The 21,238-nt window shown below is 46.2% G+C and overlaps 1 protein-coding gene across 3 annotated transcripts in view; it reads right to left on the reverse strand.

Annotated features, from left to right (window-relative positions):
• Positions 1-501: 501 nt before the first annotated feature.
• The window catches only part of CD83 (CD83 molecule), a 176,498-nt gene continuing 155,761 nt past the window's right edge, over positions 502-21,238 (reverse strand). The window contains exons 1-5 of one of the 3 annotated variants that reach the window (XM_081522208.1): positions 19,730-19,777; positions 19,522-19,637; positions 6,500-6,710; positions 3,590-3,696; positions 502-1,659 (exon numbers count right to left, since the gene is read on the reverse strand). In XM_081522208.1, the coding sequence (XP_081378334.1) occupies positions 1,534-1,659; positions 3,590-3,696; positions 6,500-6,710; positions 19,522-19,637; positions 19,730-19,766 (597 nt within the window). In that variant the 5' untranslated portion in view covers positions 19,767-19,777 and the 3' untranslated portion in view covers positions 502-1,533. Of the gene's footprint in view, positions 1,663-3,589; positions 3,697-6,499; positions 6,711-19,521; positions 19,638-19,729; positions 19,778-21,238 lie in introns of those variants that run through there. The other 2 variants (XM_081522207.1, XM_081522206.1) reach the window with 2 other exon arrangements.

A 21,238-nucleotide genomic window follows, 5' to 3' on the forward strand; every position in this document is an offset into this window, starting at 1 on the left:
TAGTTTCCAGGCTTCCCAGCACTCATCCAAAATCTTCTGAGTAGTTTCAAATATAAAAGAGAAAAGCACTCCCTCTTCACATGAATATATTTAATAACATGAAAACTAGGACAAAGAGGCAAAAACAGTAAACTTGGCATTCTTTTAACTCTCTAATAATAGCGTGGGCAATATTCTCTTTAGAAAGTAAGTGGGGAGAGGGCCAAGTTTGATAAGAGAAACCCAACAATTGCCAGAACATCAACGGAACATTTGAGAACTCCTTTCTCCCCATGGCCGGGTGACTCCTGAGTGTCCACATTTTGGAGTTAACTTTTGGCTGCTGCTTCAAGAACAGACCACTCAACCAGCCTCACTTCTCCAAAGGAATTCATACATAAGACGATGGGAAAGTGTCCCTTGTTGCCTTCGTTTGGGACGATGGAAAACATGAAAAATGAAAAGTATTTTCTCATGCCCAGAACACCACTGGAGTAATAAGGAAAATGACCAAAAGAAGTCTGGAATCTGGATAGTGCTTTATACTCTTTCAAAGCATTTTCACATACATTTTTTTTTTTTTCAATCAAGGCATACGACAACCTTTTGGTTTACAACAGAAAAAGCAGAAACCATGGGGATCTTGTCCAGGATCAGACAGCTAGGTAGGGGAACAACTGGCACCAGCACCCAGCTTGCACGATCAGTCCAGCATTTTCTATCAGGTCCCTACATGGCTCTCTCTCCTACTGTCAGTCTCTGACTTCTTCTTACCCTCCATAAGCACGTTGCTTATCAGTTACAATGACATCGAATTGAAGATAAGGATTTCAAAAGGAGGAAAACCACAAATCCTTTTTTGACAAGAATACACAGATGAATTAACAAAAATAAATGTGGCACTCTTCGCTCTTGCCTCTTTATGGATGTCTTCCCCAGATTAAAAAGGCCCCGTTGGGGGCAGTTCACCAACCTGTTATTTCTAAGTACACATCCTACCCCTTGGTAATAGAAAGGCCTTCACGGCGGGAAATTAGATGCTAAATATTTCCCCGTCTCACAGCTTGGCCTGTCGATTTCTCCCAGACATAAAACATCTGGGCTCAGACAAGAAAACACAGCACATTCAGAGACGTGCTCCAGATGTGGAAGAGGACAGCTGTCCTCAAGAGTCTACACATGACCAGCTCTGGGCACTCGTATTTCCCAAGGTCCTTTTCCAACTGCATCTCACCACAGCTTTTCTAGGACTGGAAAAAAAAAAACCGTCTAAGAGGCTGACCAGATAGCTGAATAAAACGCTAAGACGGTCATGAAGCAGCAACACTGGAAAGCACCCTGCAGGTGGCTCCATGCGTGGTGGTCACATCATAACTTTCAAAGCCCTGCTCACAGACAGTGGGGTGGGATCCACTTTGGGATGCTTCGGTCAAGCAAAGGGCTTCACAGGAAGGACGTCGTCTTCATGTGGGGCTCATGCTTCTCCTGTCCAGGGTGACGTGGACGCACACCACGGAGCCTTCGACCTCAGAAAAAAAGGTGCAGAAATCCTGCTCACACCAGTTCTGTCTTGTGAAGTGTCACTGGTTCCAGATGCTTATTTGGGGTGGTGACTGCGAGGAAAGCATGTTCCAGGGCAGGTTTAGAAAAGTCTGGAAATATACTCTGCTGTCGTGCAAACTTCTGAAAAATAAAGTCAAATAAAAGAGATACGTTGAGAAGTGAATAATAGGAAAAATGCATCACCTTGATTTAACTCCATTCACTAGGAGCTGGCTGGACAGTTCACCTGGGAGCCCTCCAGAGGCAGGCCACCTCACTCACTGTACAGCGGGCTTGCACTATTTCACTAGTTTGGAGGTATCTCCGAACCTCAACAAGGAGTCACAGACTGGGGCCATTTCCAGACCCTACCATTAGGATTTCCTGCATGGAAAGTCAGTGCCTATAGAAATGGGCATTTGCCAACAAAACACTAAAGTCACACATTTTTAAAATTTACTACCAGGTCATGCTAATTATGGGCTTCCCTGGCGGCTCCACGGTAAAGAATCTGCCTGCCAATGCAGGAGACCCAGGTTCGATCCCTGTGTCAGCAAGATCCCCTGAAGAAGGAAAATGGCAACCCACTCCACTATTCTAGCCTGGGAAATCCCATGGAAAGAGGAGCCTTGTGGGTTACAGTCCTTGGAGTTGCAAAAGAGTTGGACACGACTGAGCAATTAAACAATTATCTTCTCACGTGCAAATAACTCTAAAGACCAAGCTGTAAGTTCCCTGAAGGAAGGACAAATGTCTTAGCCTTTTTACATCCCCTCAGTGCTTACATAAAGCCCTGTACACGGCATGTGCTCACTCATGCTGGATCCACATCTAAAATAGCAACCAGAGATGAGTGTTGGGCCAGAGAGTCCACTAAGTGAAGAGAAGGGCCCAGTGAGCAACAAGAACCAGCCCTGGAATAGCTCCAGGGTGACCCATGTCCTGGACCCAAATGGCCAGTACTTCCTGTTCCTGCTAAGGTCTACGAGACTGCTCACTTCCTGGTGAGTCAGGCCTGGAGCTGGCCCTGCTTCCCCATGACCACTGTCACTCCAGGTGAGCAGCCATGCACGAGGAGGCGTGGGGGGCAGGGAGGAGTCTCGGCTGGAGTTTGCATGCAACAGCTCAAGGGCGTGTCAAGGACACCCAAGTACAGGCCAGCCATCCTCCACCCAGGCCACGCCCTGTGTACCTATGACTTCTCAAGGTTAATGCTTAAAACGCAGAGGAAGTACCAAAGTTATTAGAGGGAATCTCTAAGACAGCGGTCCCCAACCTTTCTGGCACCAAGGACCATGGACCGGGGTGATGGGGTAAAGGGGGATGGTTTGGGGATGATTCAAGTGCATTACATTTATTGTGCACTTTAATCTACTGCCACCCCTGATCAAACAAGAGCTACCAACCCATGGCCTGGAGGTTGGGGACCCCTGCTCTAAGAGAAAAGAGTTCAAGGGCAGATGAAGGAGACAAATCCATCACTGGAGTGGACAGGCTTGCTTATCCATCTATGGGCAGAAGAGCACCTCTCCCAGTGTTGGACGGGCAAGGTCCCACTTTCTTCCAGCATATCTACAAGCCCTGTTGGTGCTTTCTTAAAGACTTTTTTCTTGATGTGGACCATTTTTTTTTAAGTTTTTATTGAATTTGTTACAATACTTCTGCTGTTTATTTTTTGTTTGTTTGGCCCTAAGGCATGTGGGATCTCAGCTCCCCGACTAGGGATCGAACCCACACTCTGAGCACTGGAAGGTGAGGTCTTGACCACTGGACAGCCAGGGATGTCCCGGCCTGCTGGGGCCCTAAGAGGATCCTTTCACCTTTCACAAACTTCCTTCGCCTTCTGATTCACTTTCTCCTCACACAGCTCTACGCAGAACCACCAGATGGAGAACAAGCTGGGAGCCTCCCGTAGACAGTCTCATGGTCTGGGGGCCTCAGTAAGGCCAGGGTTCTGAGAACAGGCCCCCTGCTATTATTAAATGATTCACACCATCTACAAAACGCATTCCGATTGGTGCCCCAGGTGATCTTTTAATCATGAGAGATGTTTGCAAAAGATACTTACACAAGTGAAAATGATGAGTGTTACATAGAAAATGACCAGAGCCAACAGCAGGACGATCTCAGCTCTGTAGTTCTTAAAAGTCTCCCCTCTGCGTCCCTTAGAGCATCCTGCAGAAAGAAATAAGCAATATATGAAGCCACTGAATGGACTCTTCCACCAAGGTGAAAAACCAAGCATGCTCTGTTCTGGCTTTTCGAAGTCCTTCTTGTCTCCCCTTCCTACCCTCGAGTCTGTCCCACGGGGAAGGACATGGGTTATACTGGCAGGGACACCGGCGCTTGTGCTCACTCTGTGCCCGGCTGCGTGCAAAGGGGTCAACAGCCAGCATCTCACCGAACCTTCAGGGGCAAGTCTGAGTGTCCCCTGTTTGCAGAAGAAGGAACCAGGGCTCAGAGAGACTGAGGTTCTAAGTCAGGTGGCAGAGCTGCCCTGCTATTATGGAACAAGTTGATGCTGATCCGTCTTTGTAGAATCGTTAAAGCCCCTCCACCTTGAAAGCCTGGGATTGACTATAAACACTAACTACAGTACAAGTGGTAAGAACCTGCCTGCCAATGCAGGAGACACAGGAGACTCGGGCTCTATCCCGAGCTTGGGAGGAGTGCCTGGAGGAGGAAATGGCAACCCACTCCTGTATCCCTGCCTGGAAAATTCCATGGATGGAGGAGCTTAGAGGGCTACAGTCCATATGGTCGCCAAGAGTCTAAGGCAACTGAACACAACAATCAACAATATACACTATTATATAGAAAACAGGTAACTAATAAGGATCTGATTTACAGTAGCACAGGCAACTAGACTCAATACTCTGTAAGGGCCTCTATGGGAAAAAAAATCTAAAAACAGAGTGAATATATGTATGTGTGTAACTGATTCACTCTGCTGTACAGCTGAAACTAACACAACATTGTAAATCAACTATATCCCTCTAAAAAAAATTTTTTTTTAAATTTTACACAAAGTCCCTCCACCAAAGCCGACAGCAAAAGGGGGCTGTTAAAGGCTGTGGCCTCAGAGCTGGGCAGGGGGTGGGGAGGGGCAAGTGCAGGAGGAGGGAAGCCTTCAGCCCAGGAGACTAGGCAGGGACAGCCTCTCCTGATTCAGGCACAACATCCATCGTGCTGTTTCGGGCAGCGAGGTTGCTCATGGAGTCAGTCTGAGGGCTGGGCCAGGAGCAGGTGGGCTCCAGGTGACTGGAGGGTTCCACCCCCAGGGTCACAGGGGGCCCTCTAGAGAACTGGGACCCCTGAAACTGGATTCAAATGTTGTGCAGTGGTTTGCAGATGGATGTTCAGAGGTCTGTGACCCCAGAAGAAAAGACCTGAGAGCCACTGTCCTGACAGTTCTAACATTTATTGAGCACTTGGCCACCCCCAGGCAGCGGACCAAGCATTTCCGTGCAATACCTCGTTCAATCGTCACCACAAGCCTGTGTCGTAGATGATATTATCCCCATTTTAAAGATGAGAAAAGCAAGGCTTAGACTCAATTAGAGGTTTGCCCAAGGTCACACATTAATGAGCAGCTGAGCTCATATTTGAACCAGATCCAAGTGGCTCTAGTCTGACCACTTAATTTGGCAACAGCACTGCCTTTGCAGAGGACAGGAAAGCAAGTCAGCTGTTTGTTCCTTTGTTCTCTGCTCCCTGCAGGACACGCCTACCCTCTCTGCTCTTTCTGCCGGATGTTCCCATTTCTCATTCACGTGAATGATACTCAGGGCTGACTGCGTGCCAGGAGACAGCAGGGAACAAAGCAGAGACTGTATCAGGGCAGGCGTGATAAGTGTCATGAACTCAAACACAGTAGAGTATAGGGCTGGAGACTGAGAAGCATATAGGGTGTGTGTGTTTGTGTGAGAGAGTGAACCAAGTCCAAATACTGAGGAACTTCCTTGGTGGTCCAATGTTTAAGGCTTCGCCTTCCAATGCAGGGGGTGATGGTTCCATCCCTGATCGGGGAGCTGAGATCCCACATGCCTTGTGGCCAAAAAACCAACATAAAACAGAAACAATACAGTGACACATTCAATAAAGACTTTGAAAATGGACCAGGCCTAGAAAAGAAAACTTTAAAAAAAATCCAAACACTGGCCCCTAACCAGTGCTTGCCTTCTCATGAGTATGGGAATACAATCTTGAGTCAGATTCCTTTAAGTTTCTCCGTGGAAGGAGACAATAGCTGCTACACAAAGTCAGGGTCTCTGTAATGACATGTTTGTCATTTTAAGCCTCAGCCACTAACAAGAGTTGGGCCAAAGTCAGATGCAAGGCATATTTTAAGCTACATCAAGAAAACTTATGGAAAAAAGTCCAAGGAGATAATCCTTGTCTTGACACTCAAGTCCTGGTCTTACTGCACAGAGCAAAAATGTGCCTCCTACTTGGGAAGCCTCTTTTCTTGCTGGACTCTTTTTCATTAGCCTGAGTGGAGGGATTAGGACATCCAATTGTTGTAAAGTGGTAAAGAAATGCTGTTCTCGTGTTGAAAAAGGTGGAAACATGTAGCAGCTCTCTTAGGCCAGATTAGAGAGCCCCCAGTGAGCAGAATATTGCACAGCTATCTGATATATTCAAGACTACCCAGTTTCTCTCTTTCAAAAACTAGACTTGGAAACTTCCTGTTGGCTCCAAAGGACTCTTACATGAATAAACAACAGTCAGATTTAGATGTGTGACTCCATTTGGCATCCACCTCAATCAAAGTAGGGTAGATTCCTTACAAAAAAAAAGGCAAAAGCAAAAAGAAGGCAGAGAAAGTTATGCTACCCTTGCAGCAGACTTTAGCTTTCAGCTGCAGATGTGAGCCACAGCTTCTGAATTAAACTCGGATTGAGCGGATCAAGGTCGGGACTTACAGAAAGTGCTCTGTGCACTGTAGGAAGAAAACAGGTGTCGCAGACCACCTCACCTGTCACTTTCAGGATCACGGTGCCACTCAGGTTTCTCTGCCCTTCCGGACCCACCAGAGTGCACCTGTAGGTCCCCGAGTTGCAGCTCGTAGTGTTTCGGATCCTCAGGGAGTATAGCCTTTCCCTGGGGGCCTCTGAAGAGTTCCTCTGCTGAGGGGACTGCAGGTCTTCCTCGGTCACCTCCACCCTCTCTGCACCCCCGTCTGTGAGCTGTTAAGAAAGAATCACATACAGACTCAGGGACCAAGAGTATATACACTTATGGCTGCCAAGGGGGAGGCGGTAGGGAGGGGTGGATTCCTGTGACAAACCACCTTGGAAAAGAATACGGAAAAGAATGTATACACGTATAACTGACTCACTTTGCCCTACAGCAGAAATGAACACAACACTGCAAATCAACTATACTTCAATAAAATAAATTTAAAAAGCAAGAATCAGATTTGCATCATGCTCTACTGTCAGAACCCACAAGCCCTTGGGTCTCTGAGACGTCAAGATTCTACCTCCTGCTTTCATAAAATCTATCCTCAGCTGGCTGTTTTAAAAGAAGATTCTGCGAATATGTGTGATGTTTGCAGGGGGGAGGAGAGAATCTAAGAGGATTCTTTAAGGCTCCATCTCTTTTTGGAATAAGATCAGGACTGCATTTTATGATTCTCTGTATCCCAACTTCCACTCTACATGAAGAAGACAGTGTTCCTGTTGACAATAACCTTGCATCATTAATGATTACGTGATGAAGTGCATGAATCACACTGAATCACATTCTCTTGTCGGTTGTTGTCTATTCAATGTTCCCTTGTTTTCTTCAGATACCAACTCATCCAGTGACTGATTCTTATTTTTGTAGCTCAGGCTTTTATTTAGAACACGTTCCTAAATCTGTTAAGGTCATTGCCGGACAACTTGACAAAAAAACACAGAGATGCAGATGAGCAAAGCCTCCCATGAAGAGTCATCCTGTTCTTTAGAGATTGTGCACATGTGGGCTCATCCATGACCTTGCAGGATGTAACACACTCAGCCCTCTGCTACGGCAGGAAGACAGCTGACAACAGCGCCACGAGGAGATTTTATATGTCAGGCCACTTGGTAGTCTTACCAAGATACACGTGGAAGGGCGTGTGTGCGTGCTAAGTTGCTTCAGTCATGTCCGACTCTTTGCGACCCTATGGACTGTAGCCCACCAGGCTCCTCTGTCCATGGGATTCTCCAGACAAGAATCCTGGAGTGGGTTGCCATGCCCTACTCCAGGGAATCTTCCCAACCCAGTGATCGAACCAGCGTCTCTTTGGTTCCTGCACTACAGGCAGATTCTCTACTGCTGAGCCATCAGGGAAGTCCCATGGAATGGCAGTTATGGCTTAAATTGCTGAAGCCAGGATGGATCAGCCCGACAGGAGTAGATGCCAAGTTTACCCACACTAACCTGGCTGGTTTTCTTTCCCCAAACAATCTTTGTTACTAAACTGGTGGAGTCTTTCCATCATCTCCTAGTCCCACGATTAAGTACACACCATGTTCACCATCAATTCTCTTTCTCCCCAGGTATATTTTTAACTGGCCTAGTTAACTTGCTCGTTGGTCCTCCACTGAAATGTTTTAAAGCTTCTAAACCTGATTTACATAAACAGGAAAGCCAATCACTGTTTTCAGGGCTCCAGGGCAGCCCTGAGCCTTTGCTGAGTGGCTGGGGACCAGCAGGGAGCCTGGGGTCCGGTGGCATTTCTTCCTGGTCCCCAGTGTGGTGCCCACACCAGAGGGCCCCTTAGGAAAAGACACCACTGCTCTCTCTGGCTGCACCTGCCGCTGTTTCATCTCCTATAGGGAGCATCTCCTGCAGGAAGCACCCTGCAACTCCTCTCCTAGTTTCAATAGGCAATCAACACAGGGAAATAAATAACCAAGGAATGCGGGGAACAGAGGCAGAGGCAGCTCAAGACAGGAGACATACACACGCGCGCGCACACACACACACTCTCCTTGGTTTCTGCTTCAGGTATTAGGTCGGGGGATGCACCGCGAGGTCCGTGGGAAGCTCGGGTTCCCGCCTCCTCCGCGGCCCCAGTCCCAGTGAGCATGCCTATGGAGTGGCCTGCAGAGACATCTGGTGGTAGATTTATCGCTCCTGCAAGAATCCCTGCTTCATTCACTCCCAGCAACCGAGTTGAGACTAACAGCTTCTCTCAGGCTGAGTCTCTGAACATCAATCCCAATTCTTGACAGTTCTGCTTGTGTTGAAAGGTTCCTTCCTAAATAATCAGGGATCTACTGACTGGGGCATTTAGGTGTTCAAAAATAAAGCAAGAAAACAAAAGAAGGAGTTGTGGTCAAGGAACTGTAGGTATCCAACTGATTCTAGAACACATCTAAGTTAGCCCAGTTCTCCTCTTTTCAGGCATGTTGAAACCAGTAAGTGCAGCCTTATCACATGCCTGCAACTCTCCCCTCACCCACTGCTTGACGAAGGGCTCCCTGGACCACAGCTTTTGGTGGGTCAGCTGCCCAGGACCATCCAGGGCCAACTGCTTCCAAGACTTCCCCCCACCCCACCCCACCTTGCCTCAAAGGCCAGTTTGAACTAATTAACTCAGCTTAATCTTTGCAGTCCCTGTGATGCTGTCTCATCCCGCTTTGCTTTTCTGAATTAACCTCCAAATGGGTTCAACTCAGATTTCTTTCTAACAGCACGAAAAGTAAACATGTTAGTCGCTCAGTCCTGTCCAACTCTTTGCGACCCCATGAACTGTAGCCCGCCAGGCTCCTCTGTCTGTGGGGTTCTCCAGGCAAGAATACTGGAGCAGGTTGCCATTCTCTTCTCTGGGGGGGACCTTCCCGACCCAGGGATCAAACCTCAGTCTCCTGCATTGCCAGTGGAGTCTTTATAATCTGAGCCACCAGGGAAGCCCCTCTTTCTAACAAATATCACTGGAACTCAGTTTTGCTAGAAATCCCTGCATTCGAAAAGATGTGAGCTTGGCTGCAACAGTCATTTTGAGATTATCTACCTATGGTTTTCTCCATCGGGGGGATCTTCTCTCCTATCCAGTGACCCCTCCCTCAACTCAGAAAGGCCTGTCTGAAAGTCAAGATCAAAACTGAGAGCCCCTCTGAAAGCTGGTAGAAATATAAACTACTGTGCTTTATTTACATGAAGATGGGCCCCTTATCACGATGGCTACTGGGAACTGCTGAATCAAGTATGCGGTGGGGATCAGAACTGACTGGCAGTGGCTTGCTGTCTACTTGCAGAAGAAAATTCATTTTTAAAAAATCAGCAGTAACAACACAACAGTAGTTTAAGTGATGGTCAGATTTCCACAGGTGTCTGGCAAAACCTCTAGATAGGTTATTTTCAAATGGCAAAGCAAAGGCAGGGTGAGATCATAAATGAAAGTAAGAAGGAGAGGAAAGTCAAAGAATCCCAAAGCAGCCTTCAGAATAATGATTTACTGAACTGCAGCAGCCCTCAGTGAGATCAGGCAAAAATATCTTAACTTTCACAGGGTCATCTTTCAGTGACCCCTTCCTGGGTCTTCTTGAAAGACCCAGAGAACTGAGAGAAGTACTGGCTTATAACCTGAGTCCTCTTGCCAAAGTAATGAACAGTTCTCTGTGCCTGATAACTCACTGTAACAAAAGGATGCTTCTGTAAATTCACGCAGTGCACCTGGAAATTGTTCAGAGCCCTCCCTTAGTTTCAAGCTGTAGGTATGTACATTGCCTGTCCTACTCACCCTGCCTTTTGCGTACAGCTGCAAAAATTTAGTTGTAGTTTTCAAATTAATGTCACATGCTTATGATGGGAGTGAGGTGCTAGCAGGACCAAGAGACTATGTGCAAAAGAGACTTTATGCAAAAGATCAAATCCTCGTCTTCAGCGCGGTGGCCAAGCAGCCATCACACTGCAGTACAGGGTGAGTTAGCCGTGGCTGGAGCAGCACCGTTCAAGAATCAGAGGAATTTCAGGGGGAGGAACATGGAATCACAGCAAATGGGCCATCCTCAACTTTGCCTGGTTTTATGAGTTCTTATAAACATTTGAGCTGGCTCAAAATCAACCACTGGCAAGAACGACTCCCAGCATTCCAAATCTAAAAGTGTTTCACTGCCTCTCTGCAGAAGCATTTTAGGAAATAATAATTTATAACAAAAGGAACCCTCGGATTCATTCACAGCCAAGCGTAATTGATGGGGACTATTTAGCGCACACTCTGTGAGGCTAATATTGCAGAGGGCTGGACCACAGCATGAAGTAGGCAAATTAATTCCTCAAAACATTCACCCCAATTATGTTTTTAAAATCCACATTCCGTGCATTAACTCTTCTGCTGACAAATTCTTTCCCATTGAAATAGAAAAGGGTGAAATATAAGACATCTCATTTTCAGAAGGCCTATAGACCTTTGACTTGTCTCAAGGCCTCCAATTTGACTAAATAATTTAAATTCCATATTCATTCTCTAAGATGGAGATCTAAGTCTTAAATTAAAACAAACTCTTTTTAATTTGCTGAATACTAAATCAAGCAAATACAAGTACTAATTTTAAAGGCATGTGAATTAAGTTTTTTTTTTAACTGGTGGATAAATTTGAACTAGAGAGAAACAAATCAAGTAAATATCTAAATATGGCTGAAATAGAACCAATATTTCAGTCAAAATCCTTACTGTGAGAAGTTTTTTAGAAGTTTACATAATTTTATCCAAATATATGCTAACTTCGTAGATTACCATAGATTACCTAGATTATCTAGATTACCTAGATTACCATATACCATATTTGTTCCATTCCTACAGCAAAGAATTTTGATTTGACAACCTTGAAATCTGAATTTATCACATATGAGATGTGTTTGGAATGTGATAGGAAAGTAAAAGAAAAGGAAGAGACTTTTTCAAGGAGAAAAATGTGTGCACACATATATGCATATAAATATTTAATCCAACAATTTAATTAAACATATTTAAAGGAATAGACATTAAGTACTTAAAGGTGGTATTAAATTAATCTGATATATTCCAATCACATTGAACAGCTTTTTTTTTATTGCATTTCTCATGCACTAACATTCATGTACCTTGGTTTCTAACTCAATTAAAGTGTCAATATAATCCCCATTCATCATAAAAACAGCTCTTTATAACGTGCAAAATAGTTTGGCTCAGAGGTTGATGTCATAATGAGGGTAGAATGTATGAGCATTAACATCGTTTTTTTCTAAGTGTAGTTTTATTGGAAGAATGATTTTCCACTTTGAAATTTACTGGGTCTAACAGACAGACTTGGATTTATGGCTGTTAACAGAGCCATGAGTATGGCAGAGGCAACGTAATGAAGAGCTTTGGACTTGGGCAGTTGTGGAAACAAACCTCACAGCTAGCTCTGCTCTTGGCGAAAGAGACTGAAGAGCTCTCAGGCTTCGTTTGCCCCCCTGAGATGGAGGAAGGGTAATTAACATCTCCCAAAGTTGGTGTGAAGATACCTATGACGACGTAGGTGGGTCATGGAGCAGAGTATCAATCACACCTAAAAATGTTACCACTCTCTTTTTTTTTTTTCACAGCTAAGGTTTCCTTCAGCATTCTAAATACTTCCCTGCACTTAGGAAATATTCAAAAAAACATTATTTACTGAATGAATGAATTTTAAAAACAATGAGAAAGTCACTCCAGAATCAGAGGGCCTGAAGTCAAGCCCTGGTTGCTTCATCAGATAACTGGGTCATTGCTGGGAAATCCCTTCACCTCTGACTCCTATTTCCTCACCTGTAACTACCTACTTCCCTCTTGGGGGGTTATTTTAAGGATCAAATGAGAAAATATATAATAGTGCTTTATAAGTGGTAATGTTGGACACAGGAATTGGTGTTGTATCTGATAGCTTTCTACTCCACCCACCCATTCAGTCATTTCTTCCTGCTGATCCTTCCCGTCTCCTCTCTGGCAAAGCTGTTCTAGAAGTCTCAATCTCTGCTCTAGAGAGAAATTATTTTTCTATCCACAAGGTCTCCAAAATAGCCAGAATATTCTGAATTTTCTATGGCACCATCGTAATTGACAAAGCCCCTTTGGAACTAGGATTTGAAGAGAAGGTTAGGGTCATTTTTCTCCCAAGAGCTTCTTATGGATCCTGCTGGACCCTGGAGGGACATCCTGTGGGCTCTGAATTCATGTCCCTCAAGGATAATACCTCTGATTCTAGAAAAGGCACACTTGATACCAGCCTGACCTCTGTGACCAGAGAGACTGGTTCTGATGAGTCCATGACCCAATCAAAGCCACTTAAGTATAATCAGACATTTGTTGAGATGGAAGAGGCACAATCTTTTCCTTGGCACTTGACCTTGGGAGGACAGACAGGTCTGCAATTATCGGCTACTATCTCACTGCCTCATGGAGGCTGACAATAAAACCAACACAAAGGAAGGGCAAGTTGAGAGACAGAAAGTTACCGAGCCCTGTGGATAGCCACGAACCTCCACATCTAGCCTTACTCCAAACTGGGTGGCTTAAAATAACAGAAATGTATTCTCTCATGGTTCTGGAGGCCGTTAAGTCCAATATCAAGGTGCTGGCGGGGCCACGCTCTCTCTGAAGGGGAGAATCTATTTTCATGCCTCGCTCCCAGCTTCTGGTGTTGCTGGAAACTGGTGTTCCTTGATCTGCAGACACATCACTCCAATCTCTGCCTCTATCTTCACGTGGGATTCTCCCTGTGTGTCTGTCTCTGTCTCTGTTTTCTTTTAATGACACCAGTCATTGGATTCAGAGCCCACCCTGATCAAGCATGACCTCATTTTAACTTGGCTACATCTGCAAAGACCTTATTTCCAAATAAGATTCCACTCACAAACATCAGGGATTAGGACACACGTCATTTTGTGGGACACTAACACAATGGCACCCCACTCCAGTCCTCTTGCCTGGAAAATCCCATGGACGGAAGAGCCTGGTAGGCTACAGTCCATGGGGTCGCTAAGAGTCGGACACGACTGAGCGACTTCACTTTCACTTTTTCGGTTCATGCACTGGAGGAGGAAATGGCAACCCACTCCAGTATTCTTGCCTGGAGAATCCCAGGGATGGTGGAGCCTCGTGGGCTGCCGTCTATGGGATCGCAGAGTCGGACACGACTGAAGCGACTTAGCAGCAGCAGCAGCAGCAACCCTCAACATCAACCATAACTGAAGTATGAACTGTATTTTCATTTAAAAAAATTGTTTGCTTCAACTATAGAAGCCAATATATTCCCTTTTCTTGAAGCCAGTTTTGACTGGATTACAAGCCTTCACAACAGAAAGATTGCTAATTGATAGGTGTACCTTGCCCTACTCCAAAAATACACATGGCACATAACAGAGCACCTTCACATGGCTCCAACCTCAAGGCCAGTCCTGCTTTGTCACTTGGGCTTACATGCCTCCCCCTCCTCAGGGAAAGAGACACCACGGTCTTATTGGACTCAGACCCTCTGTTCTCCAGAACTGACCCAGTGAGTCTGGTCGCAGGTGAATGTGAATTGTCCACGGCAACAAACATCTGTCTTTTCCCTTTGGTCTTCCCCATCTGGACCAATAATCCTAGACAACTACCCGTTCTTCTGGGATCTGTCTTCTCTTGGACAATTGAGACAAGAACATGCGGTAGACTAACCGGTGCTCCACAAAAACATCAAGCGATATTCACGAGCCTTGGGCTCTTCCATCTGTACCAGAACTACATGTTACACAGAGAAATTTTACCCAGGTATACCTCAGTGCAAAAACAAAAGTCAAAAATGTGCTTCAGAGTGGAAAGAGTCTTAGGGAAGTACTTTAGTTCAGCTCCGGTTTGAGCTAAGGACTGTTGGTAGAAATTTTGGGGTTATCCCAAGAGTTTCCAGAAAGGGCTTATGGAGAACAGTGTATTAACAGATGGAGGAAGCCCCTTTTTAAGGTAATGAATCTTTTTTTAGTCCTGCCCTACATAAAACCTTCCCTTATGTCACTGAGACCTTCTCCTAACTTCCCTCTCTTTGCGAAGTGACATAACCATATACAGAACTAAGATAATCAGTCCTCATGTGATTCGGGTTCCCCCTTTTATTTATGGAAAATGAGTGTTTGCATGTTTGCAGTTTTTAGTATTTCACTCTCAGCTGCCTTTTCCCTCCCGCCCCTCTTCCAAGCTGAGAGACTTTTAGCAACGTTTCTCATCATGGTCCAAAAATCTCAGTGCACCATCATTCTCATCTGGCTGGGATTTCTTCTACAGCTCAGCTCACTGGTCCCTACAGCCACACAGACAACAGGACTGGTGGCCAAGAGAGAAAGGGGAGGTGAACCCCAGGCATGCATTGCAGGCTCAGAGTTAACCCAACGGCAGTCTCACCGCAGCAAAAGACGGAAGCCTGCCTCTGACGCTCATTTTCCAGGGTGAATTATATTCTACCTCTCACCATAAGAAATACGATTTTCTTCTGACATATTTTCCGTCATGTTGTTCTCTTTGCTTAAAAACTGTCAAAGGCTCCTTGATGCCGAAAGGACCAAGTTCAAGCCCATATGATTCAGCATTCAGGGGTCTTGCTTCCAGCCTGCTTGCTGGTACTACCTCTCCATCCTCTGAGATATAATCCTCCCTTCCAGATCTGTAGTTACCCATCAGCTACCCAACAAACGCCTGTGCATTCTTGTGTCCAGGCCTCTGTCCTCTGGCAAACGTTGTGGATTGGTCTTAGGACAGCCACTGCCAGGGCCAGGACTTGGCACACATTAGGGACATAGAAATATTAACTAAATGATGAAAATGTAAATATGACAGACATCTGAAAACTAACTTCATGCCTTTCATAGTCTGACCTAAAGGTTATTCAATCAGGTCAAGTAATACAGGTCCCAATGGGGATAATACAACTTTTCTTTGACGCTCACACAGGCCTTGTTTTTACATTGCAGTGTTTTGGTGCTTCTATATTTAATATAGAAATGTTTCCTTCTTCTCCTAAAACATCTCAAATCTTATCTTAAAGCAGACGGCATTCTAGAATCAGGTAAGTGAGGTGAGCGGCATGCATTGTCTCCTCGTGGGGCCGTCAGAGTTGGTAGCTGCACCGCTGCCATCTGCCCGGGCCATTCATTAAGCCTAGACCCTCCGAGGGCTCCTCCTTAATGCCTCCTTGCTTTGTGGCTCACTGTCACACAAGATGCTGGAGACAGAAAATAGGAGACCGGCAATGCCTATGGTGGACAGCTCCTAACAAACACATCAAGGATGAGCAAAAGCCATGGAGCGACTACCCTGGAACTTTCCAAGTGGCCTCACACAAGCCATCAACCTGCTCTCCCTTAGTCCCCAGGAGAGCCCCAGACCTGCCACAGCTGCAGCTCTTCTAAATATGATAAAGTTCAACTCTGATCTAGTCTCTGAAATCATGGTCTCACTTCCCCTTCATCCCTTCCTTTGGAAATCATCTAAAAAGGGCACTTGTCTTGTGACGCAGGTCTGTCCTCTCCTCCGCAGTGTCACTCAGAGATGAAATCTAGATCCTCTTTCGATATGCATCAACACAGGCTATGGGGGCTCCCAGAGCAGTACGAGATGGAGATATGCTTCCCTCGTAAGTAACCACTCATCATTAGCAGTGGCCAACCTCACCCATGCCCAGACGCTCCGTGCAACCAGTGCCATCCTGCCAGACCTACTGCAGCCTCATGAAAGAGAGCATGGACCAGGCCGCCCCACGAGAAGCACAGACTGGCCCCTGAACGGATGGTCTTCCTCCTGGCAGACATGGAATTGTGCTATGATCTTCTTACGCTAGAATCTAACCACAGGTCACAGTCGTTGGTAGAAGAGTGCTGGACCAAAGCCTTATAATATCTCAAAACATCTCCTCCAACAACCACAATCTACTCACGATCTTAACAGCTAAATTGGATGCATATACTGACTGCATATTCTATTTCTTCTCAATCATTCACTCTCCTTTAAAAGGTACAATACAGGAAGGGATGAGAGGAGGTCCCATTCTTGGATCCCAGTTGGGAAGAGAAAGAAGAGTTGGGCTAACTGGAATGGGGCTTCCAGTGCCCACTCTTGGCTCCACCTTTGACCCCACGCCCCGTGCAAGTCTATGTTACATTCCTCAACCCCAATCCCCTGTCTTTGTATCTTGGAAACACAGAGAATAAGATGGACATTGTTCCTTCCCAACTCACCCCAATGTTGCAAATACTAACTAGACACCGTCTGCTTTGAGTCTTTTGGTAAAAGGCACATGATAAGAAACACATGGTTTACATGGGGCTCTTTTGTTCATTGCAAATAATCAGTGCCAACTGGACAGTGGCTGAATGCTCTGGGGTGCCAGGGAACTGAGTGGTGAATGGATTTTTTAATCGTGAGTCATTATAACCGTAATTGTGGTATGCAGAAAACCTGCAAGAATGTGATTCAATCTGGCGGACAGAGAAAACCCACACTGCAAAGGACTCTCTGTTTACTTGTCCAGCACACGGCCCACAAGTGTGCAAAGTGGTTTTACCAACTACTCTCCTGATGATGCAGCAAGGTTGGCTGTGGTCACCAGGCTTAAATTCCCCACTTTATAGCTACCTCTAAAGCTGCACGGAAACATTTTACAAGAAAGTTGTGGGTGAAAATGACAAGATAATCTTCTGTAAAACGAAGAATTTCAGTATTTCACCACTGGCTTTATTTCCAGAACACTCTATCTGTTTTTTTGTACAAGCACAATTGATGCAAAAAGTATAATTACTGGGCTGGAAAATAACAAATATCTACAGAATATGCTGAGATCTGTTAAAAAGAGCTTGAAAAACAAAGCATATCACTTTCAAGGTATCTGATCAGTTTACTGAATAGCACAGCTCTCCTATCCACCACGACTCCATCACAGTTTCTTTCTTAAAAAAATAAATTGGGCATGATTTTTCAATGACCCTATTCCATGGACCAACAGAAAAAAGAGAATGCCAAGAGACTGTTGTCTTTTTTCTTAGCAGAGCTTTGAGAGCCCTTCAGGGTAAAGTTTGTAAGAACTATGTTCAACAAACAAGCACATATATTATAGGGTTACATCACCAGCTGACATCCAAGGAAAAGCCAGAGGTTAATCGCTCTGGTTTACTACATCATTCCAAATGACCTCGTGCAAGAAGATTTAACTTTACAACTGTTTGAACTTCACAGTCTGAAATTTCATCTACTTGTTTCATGAGTACTTTGCAATTACTCCCTGGGGATATTAATATTGTTTTCCCTTTTTAATTAGTCTGGAAAAGATCATGGTTTCATGTTTTCCCCCTCCTTTTAGATAAGCAAGTCCCTGCCTGGCTAGCCCAAAGTCACTTTCATTTTCTTTAAGGAATTAAGATAGAAAACAGAAATAACAAGACAGATCTCTAAGAACTTAGGCTGTGGAGCCAGACTGTTCGATTCAAATCCCAACTCCAGCGTTTAGCCAGCTGTGTAACAGTGAGTAGATTCCTTCAGCCCTAAGGCTGAGTCTCCTCATCAGTGATAGTATTGATCTCTTAAGTTCACTGGAACTGCTGATGCATGAAGACATTTATCTCAGAGCTTGGCAGATGGTGACTACCCAAATAATACTGGTTTTCCAATATTTCTGGTAAATACTACTGTTTTTACAAAGGAACAGTTTTGGAATTGCTGTCTTCTCTGATCCCACAGTGACTAAGGTGGAAATGAAGCAGGAATAGTAACAAACCTATTTGCATACACAACACAGGTCCCCCCACCCCGGCCCAGGGCCTCAGCACCATTTCCACTGTGCATAATCACAAAAGGTCGGCCTGAATTCACTGAGCACCTTTGAAATGAACAGGGCAAACACTGGGTGCCTTGCAGGAGACACAAAAGCTGTGGCACTGTCCCTAGAGAACTGACAATCTGGTTAGGAGAGGAGACACACACACACACACACACACACACACACACACAGATAATGGTCCTAGGTTGTCTTGTTAAATGGCTAGATACTTGTGCAGGTTCTTACAGCATCTTTTATGGGCGTGGGCAGAAGAAAAGCCAGCGTTTTGTGGAAAACTACAAAGGCACAGAGATTTACGGCAAGGTAAGATGACCCCTCGGTGAGCTAACCAAAGCAAGGCTGGGATATCATAGTCACTGGGCTTCAACCCGAGGTGCCATTGTGGCAGTAACCTCATTAAAGGTGGTGAGCAAAAAAATATAAATAAACCAGTGACAGCAAACAGTTGGGTTGCTTGGGTTTGCAAGGCCACCACAACCACAATCTTAGAAGCTGAAAAGGCTAGAGTTGAGAGGAAACCTTTAAAAAGCGTTAATCTGACTCAATCCTCTTGTGGTAGGGTAGGTGACACTGCTCTTACACACGAGGACCCTCCAATGCACCATCACAGAAGTCCTCCTTGCTGGACTTTGAGAATGCTCAGAGGGAGAAGGAGAAAGGGATGGGGAGGAGGCCAAGGGTTTCCCAGAAAGGGGATGACTGGCAGATAGCTACCATTCAAGAAAAGAGCATACATTCGCTTCTGTCTGGTCATCCTTCCCCTTAAATTGCCCCCTCCCCTCTCCCCAAATGTATGAGCACCGAAGTCACAAAACAGCAGAAATAAGAAATCCAGAGACATGCCGGGCGGCCAATGTCAAATCTTCACCAGCTGCCTTCTCCCTGGCCCGGGGACCACAACCACAGGTGGCTCCTAGAATTAATCCAAATAAGAGGTTCTTTGCTCTCCAAAACGTCTTATCTGGATCATTCATCTCAGGCCACCTTTAGAGGCAAGAAGATTTGAGGTCCCCGGGGGAACGACATCTATGTCAGCCTGTACCTGGATGCAGACGGGCTTCGAGTCCCAATGGGAGAGGCGTGTGCGAAGATCGGGTACCGAGTGCAGTTACCGACGATGTCCCCGACCCCCAGTCATAGAGGGTCACCGGCCCGAGGGAGGAGGTTCCCCCTCCTGAAATTAAACCACCAAACCCTAACCCGCCAGCCTGGCCGCACTTACCTTGGCCCAGGAGACCGCGTAGGGGACCTGAAGGTCCCAGGGGGCAGTGCAGGGCAAGTCCACATCCTCCGAACAGGCCACCTTCACCTCCCGCGCCGCGGGCGCCAGGCTGCAGGCTGCAAGAAGGAGAGAGAGCTGCGTGAGCAAGCGAGAAAAGAGGGTGTTGCGGGGAGGCGGGCGGGGGGCGCCGGGCGTCCGCAGGCCCTACCGCAGCTCAGGAGCAGGAGCTGGAGGCCGCGTGACATCGCTGAGGACTGCCGGCCTGCGGCCCGGGCGCCGGCTCTTGTACCCGCGCTCACCCGGGACTTCCCCGGGCGCCGGTCCCGGGGGATCCCCGCGGGCGGCGGAAGCGGCGGTGCGCCTCTCCCGCCCCCGCGGCGGCCACCCGGAGCGCCCCGGCCCCGCCCCCGAGCTCGGCCCCGCCCCCGGGCTCGGCCCCGCCCCCGAGCTCGGCCCTAGCCGAGCCCGCTCCAAGCCCCCAGCCCGCATCGCTATTGCTGATGCTGCTCTGGCCTCTACCCGACCGCGGCGACCGCAGTCCCCGCGGAACGCGCCGCTCCCGGGGCTTGGCAGCCGCGCGCGCACACGCCGGACACCCTCCAAATAGAGGCGGGAGCCAGGCCAGCCGGGGCTGTTAGGTCCTTTGCGCGGAAGCGAAACCAGGTTCTGAGTGGATGAGTGACTCCCCCGATCGCCCAGCTGCCGGTGGTGACATCACGGTGAACCTAGGTCCTCGCACTTGTCCTGGTTCCATGATCATGAGACTCAGTTTCCCCAGGAAACCGGGAAATCCGTCATACTTGGTCCCCCCGGCCTGCTGGCGTTGTCCATCCATAGCATCAAGCCTGTTTAAATTATTTCAGCAAAGGACAACCTCTCCTATTAAAACAAAGGTTATACACACATACACGCACAGAGACGGAGAAAATGTATAAGAAAGATTTCTTTAAAATCCAGAATAAAATAGAGGTTGCCTCTGACCAACCAGAAATAACCTCTGGTTACATTTTGGAGTCTTTGCTTCAGTGCATAGATACTCCACATGCTGTTTTGTAACCTAATTCATATTAACTTCATATTTGCAAGAGCTTCCACATCATTAAAAGGATTCAACATCATCATTGTTACCGCTGCATAATAGTCCATCTGACAGTTGTATGATAAATTAGAACCTATTAGTGTTAGACATGCTTAGTCTAGGGTTACTAGCCTAGATAGTGTTAGTATTAGTTATTTCTTTCACTTATTAAAACAACACTGTGATAATTATGATGAACTTCTGTGTAGATAACACTTTGCTTCATAATGTATATATAGATGATATCTTTTCTTGGAATAAATACCTAGAAGACAATGTGCCAGGTCAAGGGGAATTCACAGCTTTGTTAAATATTGCTGAAATTACCTCCACAGAGGGGCCCTCACTCTTCATTCCCATCTGTGGTGCATGAACATGCCTCTCTCCTAACACTCTTGCCGATGCAAACTGCTATTTAACTCTTCCGCCTTTGTCTACTCAAGAAGTTAGAAAGAATGGCAGAACACGACGTTTTCATTTGCCCTGAATGTGGCTCTACCAACTGACCGTCACACAAGATCTGTGTAAGGGCCTTTCCCCTGAACCCCCACTAAAATTACTGTTTCAATTAGTACATGTTTAAGGATATAAAACTAGGTACAGAAAAGAAAATAGTCAAACATATCTGTATGCAACAGA

This window comes from Giraffa tippelskirchi, chromosome 8, assembly GCF_054371585.1.
Source record: "Giraffa tippelskirchi isolate mGirTip1 chromosome 8, T2T-mGirTip1v1.2.pri, whole genome shotgun sequence".
Taxonomy (NCBI): Eukaryota; Metazoa; Chordata; class Mammalia; order Artiodactyla; family Giraffidae; genus Giraffa; species Giraffa tippelskirchi.